This window comes from Lonchura striata, chromosome 9 (genome assembly GCF_046129695.1).
Source record: "Lonchura striata isolate bLonStr1 chromosome 9, bLonStr1.mat, whole genome shotgun sequence".
In the NCBI taxonomy this organism is placed as follows: Eukaryota; Metazoa; Chordata; class Aves; order Passeriformes; family Estrildidae; genus Lonchura; species Lonchura striata.
The window spans coordinates 20,888,689-20,909,392 of NC_134611.1; the positions used below are offsets into that span (position 1 = coordinate 20,888,689).

General features: G+C 37.6%; 1 protein-coding gene across 6 annotated transcripts in view; it reads right to left on the reverse strand.

Moving 5' to 3' along the window:
* Positions 1 to 20,704, reverse strand: part of BCAR3 (BCAR3 adaptor protein, NSP family member) — a 67,381-nt gene that overhangs the window by 20,341 nt on the left and 26,336 nt on the right. For 3 of the 6 annotated variants that reach the window (XM_021526025.3, XM_021525981.3, XM_077785449.1), the window contains one exon: positions 14,431 to 14,470. In XM_021526025.3, the coding sequence (XP_021381700.3) occupies positions 14,431 to 14,470 (40 nt within the window). Of the gene's footprint in view, positions 1 to 1,393; positions 1,581 to 1,605; positions 1,619 to 2,988; positions 3,024 to 14,430; positions 14,471 to 20,704 lie in introns of those variants that run through there. The other 3 variants (XM_021526008.2, XM_021526017.2, XM_021526001.2) reach the window with 3 other exon arrangements.

The following is a 20,704-nucleotide window of genomic DNA, read 5'->3' on the forward strand; positions in this document are numbered from 1 at the left end:
CAAATCTCTTTATATAGAACATTATTTTTGAAAGATCCCAACTGTAATTTGTTTCTACATAAAAGGTTTTATTTTTCACCATCCATACAGCAAACACTATTAATATTTCAGTTTCTTTAGAGACTATATGGATTAGACTAAATGGAAAGTTGCCATCACAACAGCACCGTTATTTTTGGTATTAGAAATTCATGCCAAGTTAAATAAAGGGCATATACATGGTCAAGAACAAGTTTTCTAACTGCTCTGAGAGCCAACAATAAACTCCAATGTCATTTAAAAAGTTCTAGAACTGGAAAATTAAGGCTTAAAACAAGAATGAAAATAAATTACAGCAGAATAGAGCATCTTTAGCACTCCATTGTGCTAATAATTCCTGATTTCTGTCCCAGTCAGAAGTCCATCTGACCAGAATCACTTTTTCAGAGTGCCCAAAAGACCGAGCTCCACACTCCACGTTCAGAAATGTGAAGGTATAAGGCTAAATCACTGAAGGTGAGAGAAGGAGACGGCTGTTCCCAATTTTTAAGTGCTTCCATCGAAGTTTCAAAGCAATGGTCAGAAGACAGCAACCTTCACATCCTTCCTCACTGCAAGTGCTCCACAGTGTTCAAGAACAATTCACATGTTAATCTTAAATAAAAATTATTTAAAAGTGTAATTCACAGATCATCAAAAGTAGTTAGATGCCCCACATGACTACAATTCTCAAGTCACTTAGACACTTTTGTTACTGTGACTCAAAAGTTATTATAAAGGCTTTTCCTGTACTTACAGTGCATATGAAGCATTTTTGTATAAAGTAAATTATGCCCCTGCCCATGGTAGGAATTTCAAGATACACAAAATCATATACTCCTAGGAAGGTTTGGGTTGAAAGGAGTCTTTAAAGGTCATGTAGTCCAAAGATTGGACTACATGACCTTTAAAGACTCCTTTCAACCCAAACCTTCATACAAGTATATGATTTTGTGTATATTGAAATTTTAAAATATCTAAAATATAAGGACAAATCTAAAATTGTCTGAAGCATTTAAGAAACACTTGCGCTCTTGAGCACAATTGCCTGTGTTTTCCTTATATAAGTGAAAAAAATTAGGAAAACAAATGATCCGATCAGTTAAGTTCTGAAAACTGGAAAATTTGCTAAAATCCTCCTCAGCAAGTCTCAAACTACGGAATTTTTCCTTAGTCCCTAAACATAAAGACAGCCAGCTTCAGGCTCATAAAACTGCAAGTTGTTCAAGCTTCTCTCTGAGACAATAGTGAATTGTAAAGGTGTTCTTTAAAAGAGAAACACTCTGTACCCATCCGTGGTATAAAAACAAATACTTTTAAACAAAAACTGAAAGCGTTACTGACTAGCGCATTGTCGTTGAAAAAGAGCACCTACCTTGACTCTGATAACAGACTTACGATGATAAAAGCAGCAAAGTGCTGCAATCAGCATCTGAAAAACATTATAATCCTTCGGCATTTTCAGTTCTACTGCCTGTGGTTCCTCAAGACCGAAGATAACAGTCACTACTAGCAGTGCTCTGAGGTTCAGCAAGCTCTTTCTTGTGTCACCACTGCCTACCAGTGCTGCTACACCCCCGTACTCACGTATCAGTCTGGGACACTTTCCACAGCTGAAGCTGATACCATCAATTCAGTGACCGCTGGCACGCCGGCTTCCAGCATGCCATACAGAGAGTGCCAGAATCCTCATGTGACCTGTTCCACTCACCAGTGAAATCCTAGCTCCTCTATCTTCGTATCCCCTGCCTCAGAGATGTGCTTAAGGCATCAGCACAAGCCAAACTTCTCTTCTTGATGAGTTACAATACCTGTCTCCCAGTGCTGATAAAGGTTTAATCAGTTGCTCCAGCTCAATCATGCAACATCTCTGCCTGCATCATCAATTATACACAAATAAAAGCAAAACAAAATAGGAAAAGCAGTTGATTACTGTTTGACAATTTTAAGAACTGAGCTTCAGTAACCAAGGAAATCGGTAAATCTGTTTATTTTTAATTAGGAAGCTTCTGGCAGACAGTCCTTGAGAAAAATAGCAACATTGTCAGTGTCATTGTGAGGTAACCAAGGTACCTTCAGTATTTAAAACTCTCAGTAGACACCTTAATCTTGGTGATAGCCCCATGGCATTATGCAAACTGCTTGAGAAAGAAAGAAGTGAATTCATGAACACGTCTGATTTGGCAAAGTAAAAGTAAGCATTGAAACAGATTAAAAAGTAGCAGTTTTATTTATGCCTGTGATTCCATTTTCTTGGACAGCACACTCCATAGCTTACTGAACAGTCAGCAAACTGCTCATAAGCAAAGAATCTGCCTGACATATCTCAAGGCTCTCTCAAGAACGAGGGCAAAAAAGAGGTTACAACTTAGGTAATTGTGATAACTGCAAGAGACAAGACATTACCTCCACAGCAGCCTAGTTAATAGAGCTGGTGAAAGGAAACCAAATGGACTGGACTGAGGAGTACAAAACAGCCTGTAATGTTTAAGAATGAGAAACTTTGAAGAGCTCAATCAATTGGAAAGTACCAAAAATTACAGAAGTCATTGATATTTCAGATCTTGGATTAGGAATAAATTAATCCCAAGGAGTGGTTAAAATGAATAGTTACCTGTCTTTTTCATCAGCAACAAGTATATTACATAATTAGGAGGACACATATTAAATACTTATTGATGGCCTCAGGTATTACTTGCAAGGTACCTCTCACCTAATAACAGAGTACTTCCATACTGAGTGAACAATGGGAAGTGCCCTCAGTGCCTGCATCCAGCAATAGGAACTGGTGCACAAATGAAGCAGCAGCACTGAAAAAAGACATAAAATGTGCACTGCCTTTCAAGGAAAATGGGATGGAGTGCCTACCTGAAAAGAAGAGGAAACCTCAGTGTTGATAACAAGGAAATGGAAGTGTGATGTGTAAAGTTCTCTTACCTATCTGGCCATGGAAGGTTTGCAGGTACCTACCATCAGGTGAAGCAACAACCCCAGAATGCTCATAAAGGTTGCCAGACTACTTGGCCATGTGTAGGAGATGTTATGCCAGAGACTCTTCTGAGAAAAGGAAAACAATGTAGGAATAAAAGAACAGAACATTAAATGGACTGCAAAGTAATAAAGCTGGCAAGAAAAAAGAAAAAAGACTGGCCAGAAAAGAAGCTGAAAATACTGACTTTGAAGATGAAGCCTGCTGAAGAGTACTTTATAACAAACGCAAACAATGAATGAGTAGGTAATATAACATGAATGTGAAAGTACCCTCCTTTTCTTTTTGCACTGTGCTGCAGCGTATTTTAATTTACTTTCAGTTATTTTTCCACTTTAAGAAGCTCCACAGGATTGCTTTAGCAGGTAGCCAGAGAAGAGATTAAAAAATACCCTGCAAAACTTCAAACACAAAAGCCTTTACTGTGATGCCTGTTTATTGATTGAAGTTTTCTGGTAGTGTGGCAGGACATCTCATAAAGGACTGCATTTTTAAAGAATATTAATCACAAGTTCTCATAATAACACCCTAATCCAATTTTAAAATTGGAAGGGTAGGAGGGAAGGATGATAAAAAAGGAAATGAAATTGAAGACTGCATCAGTCAAGGTGTTTTTGCTTTACAATGCTGGTAAGACAGTATTAATATCACACACTATGGTTTCACTTACAATACCCTGACCAGAAACTATCCAGACAAGCAATGCAAACAGTAGGTGACAAGAAGGGCTATTAGGATGACTTAGCTATTTTGGCAGCAGAAACAGCTGACTTAGCAGTACAAATAAGGTAGACCACTTCTGCTCTGAAAATAATTAGAAGTTCCAAAAAAAGAGTTCTCTGCGGGGTTGGGAAAAAAAAAAGGACAGGAATACTATGACCTATCAATGTGTAAACCTATACTGAAATTAGAACAAAGGTTCTCATCCATCATCAAGAATAAAATTCCCAAGTTTTCAAAAAAAGGAGGATTACAGTGGCAGGTCTAATATAAATGGTAACTGCCAGTTCCTTAATTTCTTGTCTGCTATGAAATAAAGCATCAAAAATTATGCATGTTGAGAGAATGCCACAAATAATGAACCTTAGAAATGAATACTGGTCAATTCCATACAGCAGCTGCTGATGCTTTTTATCAACAGTATAACTGATAGGAAAAGGGATATTTTATTTAAATAGTAAATTTAGAATGTTTTAAAAATTAAACAAATGGGATTTTTCTTTTTATTAAGGTTAGTATGACTTTTTCCTAGATAGCTCAATGAATGGACGACAGCCTTTGCAAGACACTGTGACACAAAAGTATGAAAATTAATATTACTGGAAGAAATCTCAAAGAGTATGTGAGAAACCTCTGGGTGATAGTATGCACTGATGGCTGTTGTGATTGAGGACAGACTTCAGGCTGCTTCAATTATGCTTTATACATAGGTAAGGATTTACAATTTTAAATATTGACTCAGAGAAACAAAGGATGGCTTAGTCACATTATCACTCCCATGGCCTTCAATTTTTTGCTGGTACTTTGGGTTCTTGGACTCTGCACGTGAGAAACAAACCTGTTTATTGTACCTTAGAAACATCAAATACAATCCATTTGCTAAGTCATCTATTGATGTATTTTAAATGCTCTCCAGCACCGAAAGGTCAACAATCAGCTTTATTTCTTAGTTTTCAAAGATTCTTCCTAGAATCTAAAATTATCTGACAATCCCTTCATCTATTTCTCTGGATGGCTGGTTAGATTAGATTATTTTTCATAACTTTGATAACCAAGCAGAAAGGATTTTTAAGTTCATAAAATCCATGGCCACATGAGTTCAAGGACATCTGAACATATATTCTCTGTTGAGTTCCTAATAGCCCATTAGGAACAGAAATTAAGGAGTCTCTGCTAACTGCATCTGTTATTACAAAGCCTCTAAAGTTCTTTAGGATAGTTTCATGGTCTAGTTTAAATCCAGTGCTCCCTTGACACACCTAAACTGTGTCCAGCTTGCTCACAGCACATTCCATATGCAGGAGTTTGAGGTGTTCACACAGAATAGTGTGACCCTGCTCACAGGGAATCTTCTTAGGCTGCTTTAATTGTACAGGTCAAACAAGAAAGAAATAAAGTAGCTTCAAGATTTTAAGCAGCTCAAGTAAAGCAGCCACACTCCTTGAAAATATAAATGCTTGAAAACTCACAAGCAGTCTGAAGTTATCAAAACAGTCTGCAGAGCAACAAGAGGTTATTTTGAACCAAAGATCAGTCATGGTCATGGGCGTGCTTAGAATTCACACAAAGAAATATGATGATTTGTGATTTCATGTTAGAGAAAGAAAAATAATTTCAGACTAAATTAGATGAGGGAATTGTTGGCTAGCCACTTTGCTTTGCACTGCTCTATTCATTTAAGCATTCAAAACAGCCTACCAATATTCAGTGAAACACATGAAATGCTTTACATTTCACTGCACTAAATGGAAGTAAACAATGCAGGCAGGAAGCCAGCTGTAAATGAAGTAAGTACTGTACAAGGGTCAAGAGCACAAATCTGATTAGATCCAGCCCAGAGCCAGCCTGAGCACTGCTGCTGAACGAGTGACGTCCCACAGACACGTCCCCATGACCCAGGGCATGACCTATGGTCTGAGTGCCTATGGCTACAAAATGGCAGCTCTGGGGTTGTAGTAAAGTACAACAGGAATAAAATTTGAAAGAAAAAACCCAAAGAAAACCAAGTAACAAATCTTCAGTTGAAACATTTTTCATTTAATACATAAGAATTTTTACCATAACTAGTTGTTTCTTCTTTTTAATATAAGAAAAAGTCAGGAAACAGGGGACAACTGATAAATAATTTGTCCATGCAAACATCTTCACAATGGCCACTCCCAGTTAGTTTCAGCACTAAGACCTGTGGATATGGCACATCACCTCTAACAAAGCTCTGGGGGCAGATGCCTCCATATACAGGTAGTGCCAAACTTTACAGCTGAACACCTATTAAAGTGTAGAATAAGTGGAAGAAAGGGGATGACAACACTGTCAGAAGGCTTTTTATCTGTTCCTAACTCAAATGTCTACAGGCACATGAAGTCCCATCTCCCAGCTCATGTCCTACCATTCCTGTCTCAATTCTTAACTGAACAGACTCTTCCATGTTCTCCAAGATAACCTCACTTCCTGCATGCTGCTGTTGGTGCAGCTTCTGATCATAAATCAACAGACAGAACTGCAGCTCTAATTACCCTTGTTTGCATTGCAAGGTGTGGCATGGGAGAGGTCAGCTTAATTTCTTCCTCCTTTCTCTCCATGAGGCAGTCTCAGAAATACACTGCAGTTGTACAGGAATAGTGAGAAAACAGAATTTGCATCTATTTAGTTTACACTGCTGCTTGAATAAATCTCTGAAAATCTGCCTCTCATAAAAACCCAGGTCTGCAGGTACAAGAAATAAGCAGGTACAACCTGCTTATGAGCTTCCTACTAGGTCTTAATTTACACTTTAAGACATCCAAATGCCTTTGAGATTTATGTATTTTAGTTATAAAAGATCAAATTTTTTCAAAGTCATCTGGCAGTAGGTCCAGCTTTCCTACTAGACACCTCGCTATGATGAATCCACCAGCAGGTTTAATTGAGCCTACCAAAAACTAGCGTAAGTATTCTTGAGCCCCACCTACTGTCTGCCAACCCACGTACAAACATGAAATAATTTTGTAATGTCTCACCTATTTTTCCTTCAATTTGTTCCTTGGACTGGGGAAGAAAAAATATGAAAAGGCATGAATTTCCATTTCTTTCAGAATTAGTTCACAGTTTATGGGTAATACCCTCTTCTCTTTCCTGCTGACTTAGCTGTCTTTAATTTAACTAGCTTTGCTGGTCAGCATACCAGAGTTGTCTTGCCTATAAAAATAAGGCATTAAGACAATTGTTAACTTCAGACTTCTGAATTTGAAAGTCTCCACAGTCCCGTCAGAGTAAAGTGTTTGTTTGTGTGAAATTGAAACCAATTCTAAATGTAATGGAAAGATTATAAAAAGGTGTTACTTCTCCAGGGCAAGCAGACACCTTTAAAATATCAGCTAATTACCTAAAACTCTCAAATAGCCTAAAATACTTCCCTTTTATACAGAAAACATGTATTTTGGATGTGTAGCACTCAAAAAGAAAATTTACAAGTCACTAGGGCTCTGTCTGTCACAGCTTGGCTTTTCAGAAGTCTTTCAATGTTCTACTAACAAAAGGATTTGAGGATATGGAGGCAAATGACCTCCAGGTATTCTAGACAGGCAACATAACATTATGCTCTGTTACTTGTGTAGATGCTTATTTTCTATAAATATCCGAAATACAAAAATGTCTGGCCAACCTACTCCTTTGACAGCACTTAGCAGTAGATAACATCCCAACTGAAATATCCCAATGCTCCTCCTGCTGCCCTCTCTGCAGGCTAAACTGTAACTCAGTGTGTCTCCAAAAAGAGGCAAGACAGACACACACAATGGATCAGTCTTAATCTAATTATTACCTGTAAACATAGCTCTGAGAGATGAGGAGCTTTACCTCTCTAGGCTTTATCAGTAAGAGGACCCAAAATGCCTAATGAAAAAAAGTCATCATCATCATCTGCTCTCCACACGTTGTATACTCACTCCCCCTTGTGGCTCATGAGCTTACAGACAGTGAGAGATCAACAGCAAGGAGTTGCGTGGAGTTAAATATAAACATTTTCACGTCCGTGACAGCTTTTGCTATTAGTCCATCTTCAAAACAATTAAAACGATAAACCAACCCCCTTTTTCCCCTCTTTCTTTGAAAAGTAAATGCACATCACCGTGTGCCCATATCTGCTTTCACTGACATGGACATTTTGACTTGGGTGTGTGTGTTATCGAAAGGCCAGGTTGGATGGGGCCCTGAGAAATCTGGTGTAATGAAAGGTGCCCATGCACAAGGCAGGGCATTGTAACTTGGTATCTTCTGAGGTCCCTGCTAACCCAAACCATGCTGTGATAACACTCAGCATTTGAGAGCCACTGGGATTAATATTTTGGAGAAAACAGGTAATTAGCTTAAATACAAGTTTCATTAGAGATAAAATAATATCAGTTTTTTGCACCCCAGGACTTCTGTCCCATGTTTCAGATTCAGACCTTTCCAGTTTATGTTTCTCATTTGTAAATAAGACCTGATAGTAGTCACTGATCCTCTAATAAAGGTATTGAAAAGTTAAATTAAGTAGCTACTGCCACCAGCATTACTACTGGTGCCAAGGAAATTAGAGTGAAGTAATTTTATAGTTTTCAACTCAAACATCAGTGCATGTAGTGGTTTTTGAGGACTCTAGACCCGACATCATTTGAGAGTTAATAAGTAATAACAGAAGAAATAGAAAACATTAAAGTAGAAGACATTAACTGGGTCAAATCCATGGTAGGATAACATGTAAGATTAACCATTAACATGCACAGAAAGGATGCTTGCTGCTCTAAGAATCATCAGCATTTTATATTTACTAAAGCATCCTCAGAATTACAGAAGATGCTCCCATAAGCAAAATACCTAAACTCCATTCATTTCAGCATCAGGAGAGGGCAATGTACTGCTAAAACACTTCATAATGAAGGTCAGAATAATTAGAAAGCCACTATCTACTTAACTCAATTTATATAAGGATTATAATTCACAAAGAAAAAATATTCCTCCTCGCAGAACACTAAGTTCCATCACAGCTGATCCACAAAACCCCAAAACCTCAACCAACCAAGAGAACCCACAAACCCCACTAACCACAGAAAAGCCAAGATCTTAGAGCTAACCAGGCCATCCAGGAATTGGGGGCTGGGAAAAAGCAAATAGCTCCTAACAGGAACAGGCTAACTTGGGGTTCACTGTTCTAGGGAAACATTAACTAAGAGAGTAGACTGAAAGTGCATTGTCTTGCAGAGCTGTAGAATCATACTTCCTGCAGAATTTACTGCAAGCACCAGAATATATTTTATTCATCACTTTACAGCCAATACATTCCAGAACTGCTGACTCAACCTTATTTTCAGAGACCAGCTTGTTGGCCAAAAAAAAATTCAACATGAGAAAATACTGAAACTTGGGTGTTATGTTACACCATTAATTATGAATAACTGCATTATATCAAATAAGGTAAGTTTTCCTTAACTCCAAATGAACAGGGCAAGATTATTACCATGATTTCAGGGTAATTAAGTTCTTGAGAGCTGCTGAATTTCAACAATATATGTAACTCCTTAAGTCTTCTTTTTTGTCTCCTGGGCTGATGAAAGCTTTTAGGAACAATTATCATACATGCTTAAAGAAACAGTTGCCCCTTTTAAGTAGAGAAAGGGGAGACATGGTAAAAAACAAGCCTAGAATAAGGCTTAAAAAGTATTTCTACAACGTGAAATGTTACTATCACCACAACAGGACTGAAAGTAAAAGACAAGATGCTTTGTACAACTTATTGCAATAGCACAAACTTATCCCACTAGAAAATTAAAGATAGTTTATTAATAGAAGACAGAGAAACAAAACCAACCAAAACACCCCAAACCAAACCTGCCTCCCCCCCAAAAAAAAAAACCAAAACCAAAACCTCCAAAACCAAACCTCTATATGCAAAATATCATGATTTAGGAAAATTTTTCCCACAATAACAATTAAAAGATAATTAGACTAATCTAGTTTGGGAGGTAGAGCTGATTATTTTGGTACCGTAAGGAATCTCTTTTGTTGGAAGTTTTGGACAAATCAGAACATCTATTCTGATAATCTTAGGGACAGCTGACAAGAAAAATAATTCTCAAGTTCCCTCAAGGACTTACATCTGTAACTTAATGACAGGGAGGAGGGGAAAAATACACACACACCCAATTCTATGTCTCTTGAGAAAAAGCAACCAACTTCCAAACAGCCAGGCTCCTACGATAGTTACAAAAAAATTATTACGAAATGTGATTTGAATATCCATGATTCGATTAAAAATACCCAGTCAAGTGTTTCATTTCCAGCAGAGGGCAGCGCACAACCAGCAACCACCCATCGAGAATTAAACCGAAAGCTTCATTGTGACCAAAAATTACGTTCATTTAACATTAGATTGGCTGTAACAGAATTTTTTATGTCTGAATCACACAGCTTACAAACAAGAGGCAACTGCTGTGAAATGTTTGTGAAGCTTCGGTTCCTGCTATGCAGAGAAACATAAAAAAAGAGGCAATGTCTCTGACATCACTGATGATCTTTGAGTCAGATGACAAATCCGTAGTGACAGAGATGTGTAAAGTCCATGTTGGCCACATGGGCATACTGTTTCTCTCCTCAAAAAAACCACATTCCATCTTAGATAACTGCACCTTTTGCGATACTGATGTCCTTGCTGCACTTGGAAAATGTGTGAAAAAGAAGTCCTTAAACCACCCTACAGACTCAAAAAGAACCTCCTGATCATGTGGCGCCTTTGTGTCAGGCATTCCTCCCAGCCCTGCTGCTTAATGCTGTCAGACAACGCAGAAACCCAACAAACTTTCTGCTCACAAGCCCCAGCTCGCATCCAACAGGCAAGTCTCTGCAGGATGTGATACACAGCAGAACAGCAATACGCTGGACTTGGCAAGTTTTCCAGTGAGGTGGGAATTTCTCTGATATATTTCCATGTCTAAAATAGGCTGCTTGCAAGGAAATTTCACTGTCATCAGGAAAAATTGTTTCTCAAACTGTGGCTACTTGTCATGCTGACACAGATTTTTCCTAAACTTACATACACACATATAAACATTACTTTTGACCACCCTCTTACCATAGTATCTTCAGCCAGTAGAACTGTGAGAGTCAAACACCCATACCTATATTGTATTGGCATCCACAATATTATGAATTTGTGCAATTAACTATACAAACTGAATTGATAAATCTCATAACCTGATCCAAGTTCCCTGAAGTTGACTTAAATCCACATAATACTGTCCTATCTTGCAAAGCTATAGATAATGATAACATACTGGAATGTCATCAGAATTTTATTTTAAGTTGCACTACCCTAATCCATGATGAATGACAGTAATTTCTATCAGTTTGCTTTTCTAACAAAATGAAGGAAGAGTAAAAATAGGGAAAGAATTAAGGGGCTGAGACAAACAAGAATCCTTGAAAAGAACTTCACAAGAAACTCTTTTCCTGCAGCTGGAACTTCCTTAAACCAGCAACAGTTTTTCCCAGTCTGAATCTAAGTATAAACTTCTCTCATGACAATGCTGAACAGTCATAAATTTTGCACATTTTCCACCAGTGGAATAAAATACAACTCCAAAACTTCAGGCCATAGTAATATTTATCAACTCACTGCTGATACGTATTTCTGTAATTATTAAGCACTAGTTCCAGAGGAAATGCTTGAAAGATTTCCCTGACAGGAAGAGAGAAATCTCTTTTTTTTTTCCTTTTCTTTTCACCCTGATATAGCTTCAATGATTACAGCACTGATTTCTATAAAAAGATCCTAAAGTATTTACAGTGAATAGGAATGGGACAGAAAGCTATCTTTAGTTCACATGCATTTGATCAAAATGACTCACAAAAAGTTCTCTGACACACTCTAATCTGCCCCTGCTTCTTTCTCCCTTACTGCAGGAATCTGTTCTGTGGATGTGCAGACTCAGGGTGTGGGAAGAACCTGCAGAGGCTACCAATGGATCTATTATTTGGTTCATAAAACTTGTAAAAATCTCACAGAATGTACAACGTGCTATTGTGTCCCTGAATCTCTTTCATGAATTGGGTAGCAGCCTGACTCAAAGCAGTCTGGCCTGTTTTCACTTCTACCATGAAAGGGTTTTTTTTGAAAGAGCCATTTAACTGTGACCATGGTTTCAGCAGCACTGTGAATACAAAGGAAGAGTTGAAGCCATATGGACACTTCAGTATACTCAGACTCCAGCAAATCAGTACATTTTTCATCCCTCCCTAGAACTTGCATAATTAGCTCTCTTTATGCTGAATGAGCTAATACATCAACATTCAAGATGTAGTAAACTGTCACTTGTGAGCAATGTGATTTAAAAAACTAGAAACCACAGTTCATATATAGAGAACATTCTCTTAAAAAAAATTATAACCACTATTTTCTGTCTTGTATCTTGACCAGAATAAAACAGCAAAAAAGTGAGTAGGATGATGAATGACACCAACAGCTCCTATCACATTCCAGAGAGCCTCAGGCAAGAGAGAGGTAAGAGACCAGGTGTAAAGTCTGTCCTGGGCTGCCCACACAGCACTTGGAAACAGGACTAGGGGCAGGAACAGCCTCTGAGCAACTGAAGCAGGGTCTGAAAGCCCAGCCTGATGCAGCCTTCGCCCAGTGTGTGTGGGTGGAGGTCCCAAGTGAGGCTGGCCAGGACATCTGAGAACAATTAGTGCCCTCAGGGCCCTGACACAGTACAAATTGCTTGGGACTGTAACTCTTGGGTAGCATTGCCATCAGCCAAACTACCCTAACACAACTTAAATTTGTGCCATATATTTCTTTCAAGATAATGCAATTCTTTCAAGGCAAATTAATCCAAAGTCCCTCTTCTCTTTCCAGCCTGAATAGCAACATGAGAGAAACTTGATTCAGTATTGATTCAGACTTAACAATTACCATGTACAATTAGTTCCAGTGTGAGTTTTTATGTAGGAGTGATACATCATACATGCTTCATACTCAAGTTTATGTGTTTTCATTCAGTAAATCAACACTTCTCCATTGAAAGACAACACTAACTATATTTTCCTGTGCACTAGAAAATAAAAATGTGCTGCTCAGAACTTCCATATCCTGAACGAGCAAAATATGACTCCCAATAGTGCTCCTGTCATCTTCTCTCTCTTCTCTCCCTACCTCATTTTCATTTTAAGGTATTTTTTATCACTTAAGGAACATCTGTTAAAGCCTACCTGCTAGCTCAAACTATGTAATACAGACTACATACCAAATAGACTTGTAACTGGCAATGGTGGTATAAACATGCTGCAGAGAAGCTTGAGAATGTTGGTGTTCAGCAGTTTATACCTGCCACCATAATGTATTTGAGGATATGGAAAATGTATCAACATTAATATAATTGTTACTGTATAATAAGTTACAGGAAAAAATGAGCACATACTTGCTAAAACTGAAGCCAACAAAGGGAGTCCAAGATCCTGTTGGTATGAATTCACCCACAACTTTTACAGTTAAGGTTAACTGATTAAAAGAAAGTTAGATGTAACTGATGATAGACCTCCTTTATTTATGATTGACTGATTTCTGTGTAAGAATACATTTTTAGAAGCAGTTTTATTAGCAACCCAGACTTTTACAGACAAAAAATATTTTTGGGAGTTATAAGAAAGCAATTTCTGCATATTTTTCAAAGTTGTAGTTTGAGATTTCTTGTCTAGAATTCCTGTTATAAAACCACTGAACTAGCATCCAAACTCAAAGTTCACTAAAGGTAGGGATATAGAAAGGAAAAACTGAAAAAGAAAGGGGAAGAAAAGGGATTGGTAACCTTTGTATTCTCCTTCATACATCTCTTTTCCCCAGGCTTTCCTCCTCAACATCAAAGTTTTAATTACTAAGCTTAGCACCACTGCTATTGACAGGAGTCCAAGACAAGCTTCTACTAGGAAAGTTGAAAAGACCAGAAACCACATTTATAATACAGAACTTGCTGAAACAAGACAAGACACATATTGATGAACTGGCACATGAGACTTCTGCCTAACACTTAGTCACAGTATTAAAACTGTAACAGCATACTCAGTACAGCACAGTGCAAGACAGTAAATTAAATACAGCAATTAACATGTCCACCACTTCGTTGCCTCTGGCTTCCCCTCTTCCACAGTGCTCTTGAGAAGGCTTTTGACCTTCTCTTCCCTGCCATATCCCAACTTCAGGCTGGGATTGAGGCCAGGGACCTTGCAACACTGAACTACCTGTTCAGAGCAGAAATCCAGCAGCTGTTCTGACAGTCTCCTGTGGCAGCCACTTCTTGGACCAGAAGTGAATATTTATCTGTAATTTTAGTAAGTACAGTGCTAAAACCGTAAACCTAAAATTGACATTTTTATTATATTTTCAGATGTGTTTCTTTACTTCTCCAGAAATCCATAAGCAAAAAATACAAGTTCTTTTAATCTGTTAACCAAAGCAAGAATTTAGGCAGCCACCATGTAACTGTAAAGAAGCCCCATTGAAAAATGCAACCTAAAGTACAATGTTCACAAATATTTCACTGAAGTTGTAAGAAAACAGTCTGGCATTCACATTTAGCTTATCTGTACCAAGACACAGACAGCTGTACTATTTACCTACAAATGACTGGAAATGCTCTGTCAGTGCTGGGTATAGACCAAATGAAATATTTTAAGGGTAAGAAACAGTACCTTACCTTAACATATTCCAACGTAGGATCCAGAATAGTCTTATCTCTGTAAGAAAATGGTACCAGGAGACAAGGAGAGACAGAAGAACAAACAAAAAAAAGGTAAGTCCAAATACAACCTCATACTGAAAATATGCATTAATATGAGCAATATGCTACTAGGTCACATTAAAATCTTTGTTAAAACTTGTATGTTAAAGCTTGATAGCCTGTGCTATCTAATTTTTAACAAACATATAAATCACTGGTTTCTTCTAGAAGGAAATGTAGTGGAGCCAATAGTACTTAATTTGAGAAATAAAATTAATTATTCCATTTTAAGCAAATAAAAATTTTGAACATTTCAACAGATGGCTGCAATACTTACTTGCCACCTAAAATATCTGAAATAAATTTAAAAGAGAGCTCTCCAAATGGCTTTTGAATTTATTTCTTCGCTTTTATGTTTTCCCATTTAAGCTACTGCCTCTGATAGCACTGGGAGGGCACTGCTTACAGGAAGTAGAAAGTACTACATTCAATTTCTATATATACAAGGAAGTTCTCAAAATAATCATAATTTCAGCATCACAATTATTTGAAAGTCAGATAATCAAGTTATTGCCCTAATCTAAAAATAGAAATCTCATCATAGGTTTTCTATACAGACAGATGGCAAGGGGCAAAGAAGCCTAACTGAAGAGCCTTGCACTGTTACAACTCTTTCCATAAAATATATGTTTATTTTTATTTCTATTTCAAAGCATTTTGTATATTTTGTTTTTATTTGAGAACTAGCAGATTAACAGAGTTTGTAGTACATGACTGTATGTTTTCTGAGAACCTGGGATGACACACATGGTACTGCCCTTAACTACAAACATGTAACAGGCACAATGAAAACTGTGTAAACTTAGAGAGGGATTGGGCGCTTGTTATGGCAATGAAGATTTCCCCAGGGACAACAGATCTTTATAAATTTAGAAACAGGATCCTTTTTGGTGGAAACTGTTGCAAAAATGTAACACTAGAAATGCAATAAGCAGCTTCAAAAATCTTGAATTTGGGTTGCACTGGAATTAATCAATCAGAAAACAGTCTCTGAATTCCCCATGTTGTTTAGAATGTAACTACATATGATCTAAAACCATGTTATCATTTGATACTCAATTTTTAGTTTGGTTCCCTAACAGCTATTAATCCAGAATACTGAACCTTCCCCACAAAATAAGGGTGCTCAACTGTTTGGGCTGTATCAAGTGCTGCTGTTTCATATTAGCTCAGTATTTACATCAAGGGTCAAACTGCATTCTCAACTGATGTTTTAAAGAATAAAATGCTGGACTCAATGTAAATAGAATTTGAAACTTTTTCCTATGCAATATATAAAGAAGGATCAGCTTGACAACTGTATGAGCATAAGCATGTATCAGCATAGCAGAGAACACAGGGGTGAAGCACAGAGGAAAAAAGAAAAGAAAGCTTTGAAACAGAAGAGACGTTTTCCTTCTCAATACCTATCAATTTGACTGGGAAAACAAATCCCATTTTTAATCAGTTCAGCAAAGTCATTAAGCATGCCTGATTTCTTCTCACATTCAAATGATCTGTGGGAAGTTGTTCCAGTACCAAATGCTACTGAAAAACATTTCAATTCAGTTCTTCACTTGCCTGTGGAATCTTTCAGGACAAAGGGTCTACCAGCACAGCATGTGCAACACACTCTGAAAGAACAAACGCGCTTACTCTGGCAGCAAACGTGTCTTGTGATGGTCTGCACTCCAGCAGACCAGCCTTCCTACAGACTCCACTGTTCCCACCTTCTGCTATCAGGCAAATGTTCTTTAGGACAGATCAAGCCAAAGCAAATGGAAGAGGTAGAAAAGCTTCAAGACAAAACAGTTTATTTACTGGTATATAAAGCAGGATATCCAGACGAGAGCAGAGGAAGTAGTGACCTGCATTTCTTTCAGCATCCATGTGATAGAAGTGCTTAGAAAATGTTTGGCTTTGGGAAATGGACAGTGTAACAAGTATCTTTGCAAGTACTGTAGTATTTTATCTGGTAAGCTGACCCACAGCAAAATGTACAAAACTCTGCAATTTATCCTAAGTCATACAGAAAGATGTTTATGTTGGAGCATTGTTCATCTCAGATACCTCTCTCCAAGCTGTTCTACTCCCTCTTCCCTCATTTTCCCTTGTTCACCTTTGTGCAAATTTTTTGAAGTTATTTTCAAGGAATGGTAACTTTCATTGATGTGCAGTAACTATTAGTAAAGATTAACTACTGCGTTTTCCTGTCATCTGACTCCACCCCAATATTATCACATTACATACAGAAAACCAGATGAAGCAGTTAGCCCAAATAACTAGAAGGCAACCAAATAAAATGAACTCCTCAATCTCAGTTCTCTGTTAGCAATAATGTTTCTTTATGCCATAGGCTACCAGTGAAGGAAATCTATGTTGTCATGAAATTAAGAAAACTATAAAGTATGCTTTTTCTTTCCATTTTACCTCTCAAAGAATCTTAAAAAATTATGAACCCACATTCTCATTTATTATATTACAAGATCTGTAAAAAAAATTAATACTTTCAGATGACTAACAGATCAGACAAAAGATAGTAGCAGGTTCTGCCATCTCTCAGAATTGATTTAACTGAAGGTTGGTTTCAATAATATTTTCTTATCTTTTATCAGATTTTATTACCTTTCAAATAATGCTAATGTTTGTCTTCATAAAAAGTTTGACTTTATGGCTATATTTATTTGCACCTGTTTACCTACAACATTTATGTATTAGAGTCTGCACATAAGTCAACCAGTGCTGTGTAAACTGTGGGCTCACACTTTTATTATTATTGGATTTTATTATGCATTTTGGTTTCCTAATAATCAGATAAGATCTACTTCCACTCAGATATAAAGCATACTTAATGCAGCATGATGTCCCTGGAACAGAGAAGTCTTCAGAAGACCTCAAGCTGAGGTAAGTATGCAGTAGGACACACAGTATTGGCTTAATGCTCTTTCCATACCCATTCTGTCACAGAAAGTAGTTTAAGAGAGGGATGCAAACAGACTCCCACATCTATTTTGAGTATTGCTATTGCTGTTACGTCTTGCTATCACCTGATTTTGTGACAAAACAAAATCCCTTTCCAGCATGTTTTTACTCGCTGGAACAAAAAAGAAAAAAAAACCACCTGACTTGCATGTAATGAAGCCATTCTCCTGAGCATATCCTCTGTTGCCTCCTCCACACACACAAGGTCTGTGTGGAAACTATGGAAGCAAAGCACTACTCCAGTAATATCTGTCCAGAATCTTAGCCCTCACGATTCTGATGCTTTTCCTAGCCAGAAACACATTCTCTCCAGAGACTGGCATCTGAAAACCCCTTTTTCAATGCTGGCTGATCTTGCAGACAAACAACCCTTTAATCTGTCCCCGGTAGTCCTTGGAAATTATCTCAATTTCTTTTCACTTCAGTTTCAAGATTCCTATCAAGATTCTTATGTGCTTTTTTTTTCTTCACATATGGGTTTCTTGCTGTTACAGCCAAGAAAATACACAGAGCTCGCAAACAAGTGTGGTGCTTCAGCAAATCCAAAAAAAGATGAAGGCAAGACATCAAAAAATGTGAAGTTGCTATTTTGCTTACCTGTTCTCCCCATAGCAACATTTTCTGCAACAATGAAGAGTTTGGTGTCATACTGGTTGGCATTGACTATGACCAAGGAGTGATACATCTGACCACTATGAGAAACAACATAACTTCTCAGAAAATAGGAATTATCATTGTATGAGGACCTCTTCAAAATATAACTAGAGCTGACCAAGATGAGAAAAGGAGATGGAATTCAGCTGTTACTGGATGCTATTTCTCTACTTCCCAACACATCTGAACAACAGCCAAATGTGTGGGGAGAATTAAAATATATATTTAAAAAAAAGCCCTTTTGAAGTTGTCACCATGAACGGTCACTGGCTAAAATGAAGGAAAAAAAAATCACTATAAACAACTTGAATCATAGTTCTGGTATGACAAACTAAATACTGTCATACTGCCAGTTTCAAATCCTGCATAGATTTAAAGACAATGAGCAACCAAATACAAAAACTGGGTAAAGAAAACCTTAACATCCTGGTAGCTAGTCACTCTTCTAAAATATTTGATAGCCTATGCTTACATACTGACAATTAATGCTGGAATTGAAAAGCTGAATCCTGTTGTTCAATCCCAACATCCATTGTTTAGTTTAGTGAGTGCCAGAGAATAGCCAGAATCTCAGTAACTCGGACATCATCTGTTTTTTACTCTGCAGTTTGTCCAATAGTTCTCTACAGGACTGCTTCAATAAAAATATCTTTAAGCAGATATGCTGTAATCTTTAGCTGTTTGATTCTATGAAAACCTCCACCATTCTAACATTGTACATTACTTCCTCTCATCCTTGGTGCTATGAAAAATCCTGCAGACCTTTACATGCTAAGCCATATGAAGCATCTGCATTTTCCAGGCCCCTGGCATCCTCACAGAACAATCAGCTACAATTATAAACTAGCTGTGATAACTTTAACAAAATTTAAGTGCAGATACAACAGTATCATCAAGTTGCCCAAATCATCCCTATCATTCAACTCCCATATAAATAGTCTTACAGTGGTGGAAACTGCTGTTTGGCCTGGAGTCAACTTTGTGCTACTTCACACTTTCATAACTGTTCCTGTGGGAAAAACATTGGGACACATTGCTAGTATTTGATGTATGAAAAAATATTTGTGTGTTCATTTTAAAGTGACTTTTCCTAGGGACATTTTCAAAAACATTCTCCTTCCTACCTTATTGAAAGAGAAATAATGAGAACTATCTTCTCAATAGTTCCAACACCAATGGTGCCAATGCCAAATCTGAGTAAAGACAAGAGAGGCTCAAAAGGAGCCCAAGACCCTGAAAATCTATCAAGCTGTCTGCTAACGTAGAGAGAACTGCTGTAAAACGACCAGATAGATCACATGCCTTCTTCAGTTTTTCAGTTTGTGTCTTTGAAATCTCTCCATCTCTGCAGATTCTTGAAATACACACTACTTAAGTATGAAGGTGCAAGTTGGAGCATGCTGGACACGGCATGTTTCGGTGTATGTGGCACAGACTGATTTTATTTGTACTGCAAACTAGAGTAAAAGATCTCCTGATTTTATCCCCCAGCAGCTTCTGCTTCACACACGCACTTCTGCTGCATTCCTAAGGGCATTCCGCCCTTCTGCCTCCAGCTGCACAGCACCACGGGCATGATTCATTCAAACACCAGTGGAAACAAGTGCAAACTGCTATGACTAACTGTGTGATGACCTGCAGCTCACACAAAGAACAGCAGGGACTCCAGTAATTAAAACTTCAGAAGAGATGCAATGTACTTTTCCTTGAATTAAATAAAATCTCAATCCTATTTGTTCAGAATGCCCCAGCAGAGATAATGTTGCAGCAATTTACTTTCACCACTCCAATCTGCATCCCTCTAACTTGCTCCAGTTTACCTATTGCAGCAGAACAATCTACACCATTTTTTTCTACCTTTTCCAGAAGAACTTCTGTTTCTGCACCACACATAGTACAAGTCTCTACAACCTGTTCAAAAGCTCAGACTAGCCACCTCCATTCTTTTTCCTCTATTTTCCTTAACATTCAGGCCCACCAAAGCCCTTCCTAAATATTTTATCCCAAGATCTATTCTATGAGAGTAATGGTTGAGCAGCAAGACTGTTGCTTATCCAAAACAGACACTGCTACTACAAACTGATTTATATATGTGCTGTTGAATGTTGACTTTTATCCTCAGCTGGCAATTCTTTACAGTGAGTGTTTTAGTTGCTGTGCGTTATCCTGAATCCAGTGCCACAAAATTTTAAGTGTTCAAAATCAGTATCACCTTCCAAAATGAATGCATATATTAAAAAAAGAAAATCACTGACAAATATTCAGTAGAATCACAGTCTCCACTAACTAATCTGAAATGCATCTAATTCTAGGTACACTTTATTCACCAAGTATGGTTTTTCACCAGGCTAATACATCTTTCAGGAATGTGTATTTGGACGGAAGCATAGGAATGCTAATATGAGGCTTTAGCACTGAAGAAGACAATAGTGGGAGGAAGAATTGTCCTTCCTGTCTATTCCCTGAGCCCACCTAAAAAAGCTCATCACATTGGATGCCTTTCTTCATTGGATATGGCAAGTAAGCATTAGGAATATACTCCCCTATGTAACATTTAACCACTATTTAGAGCATA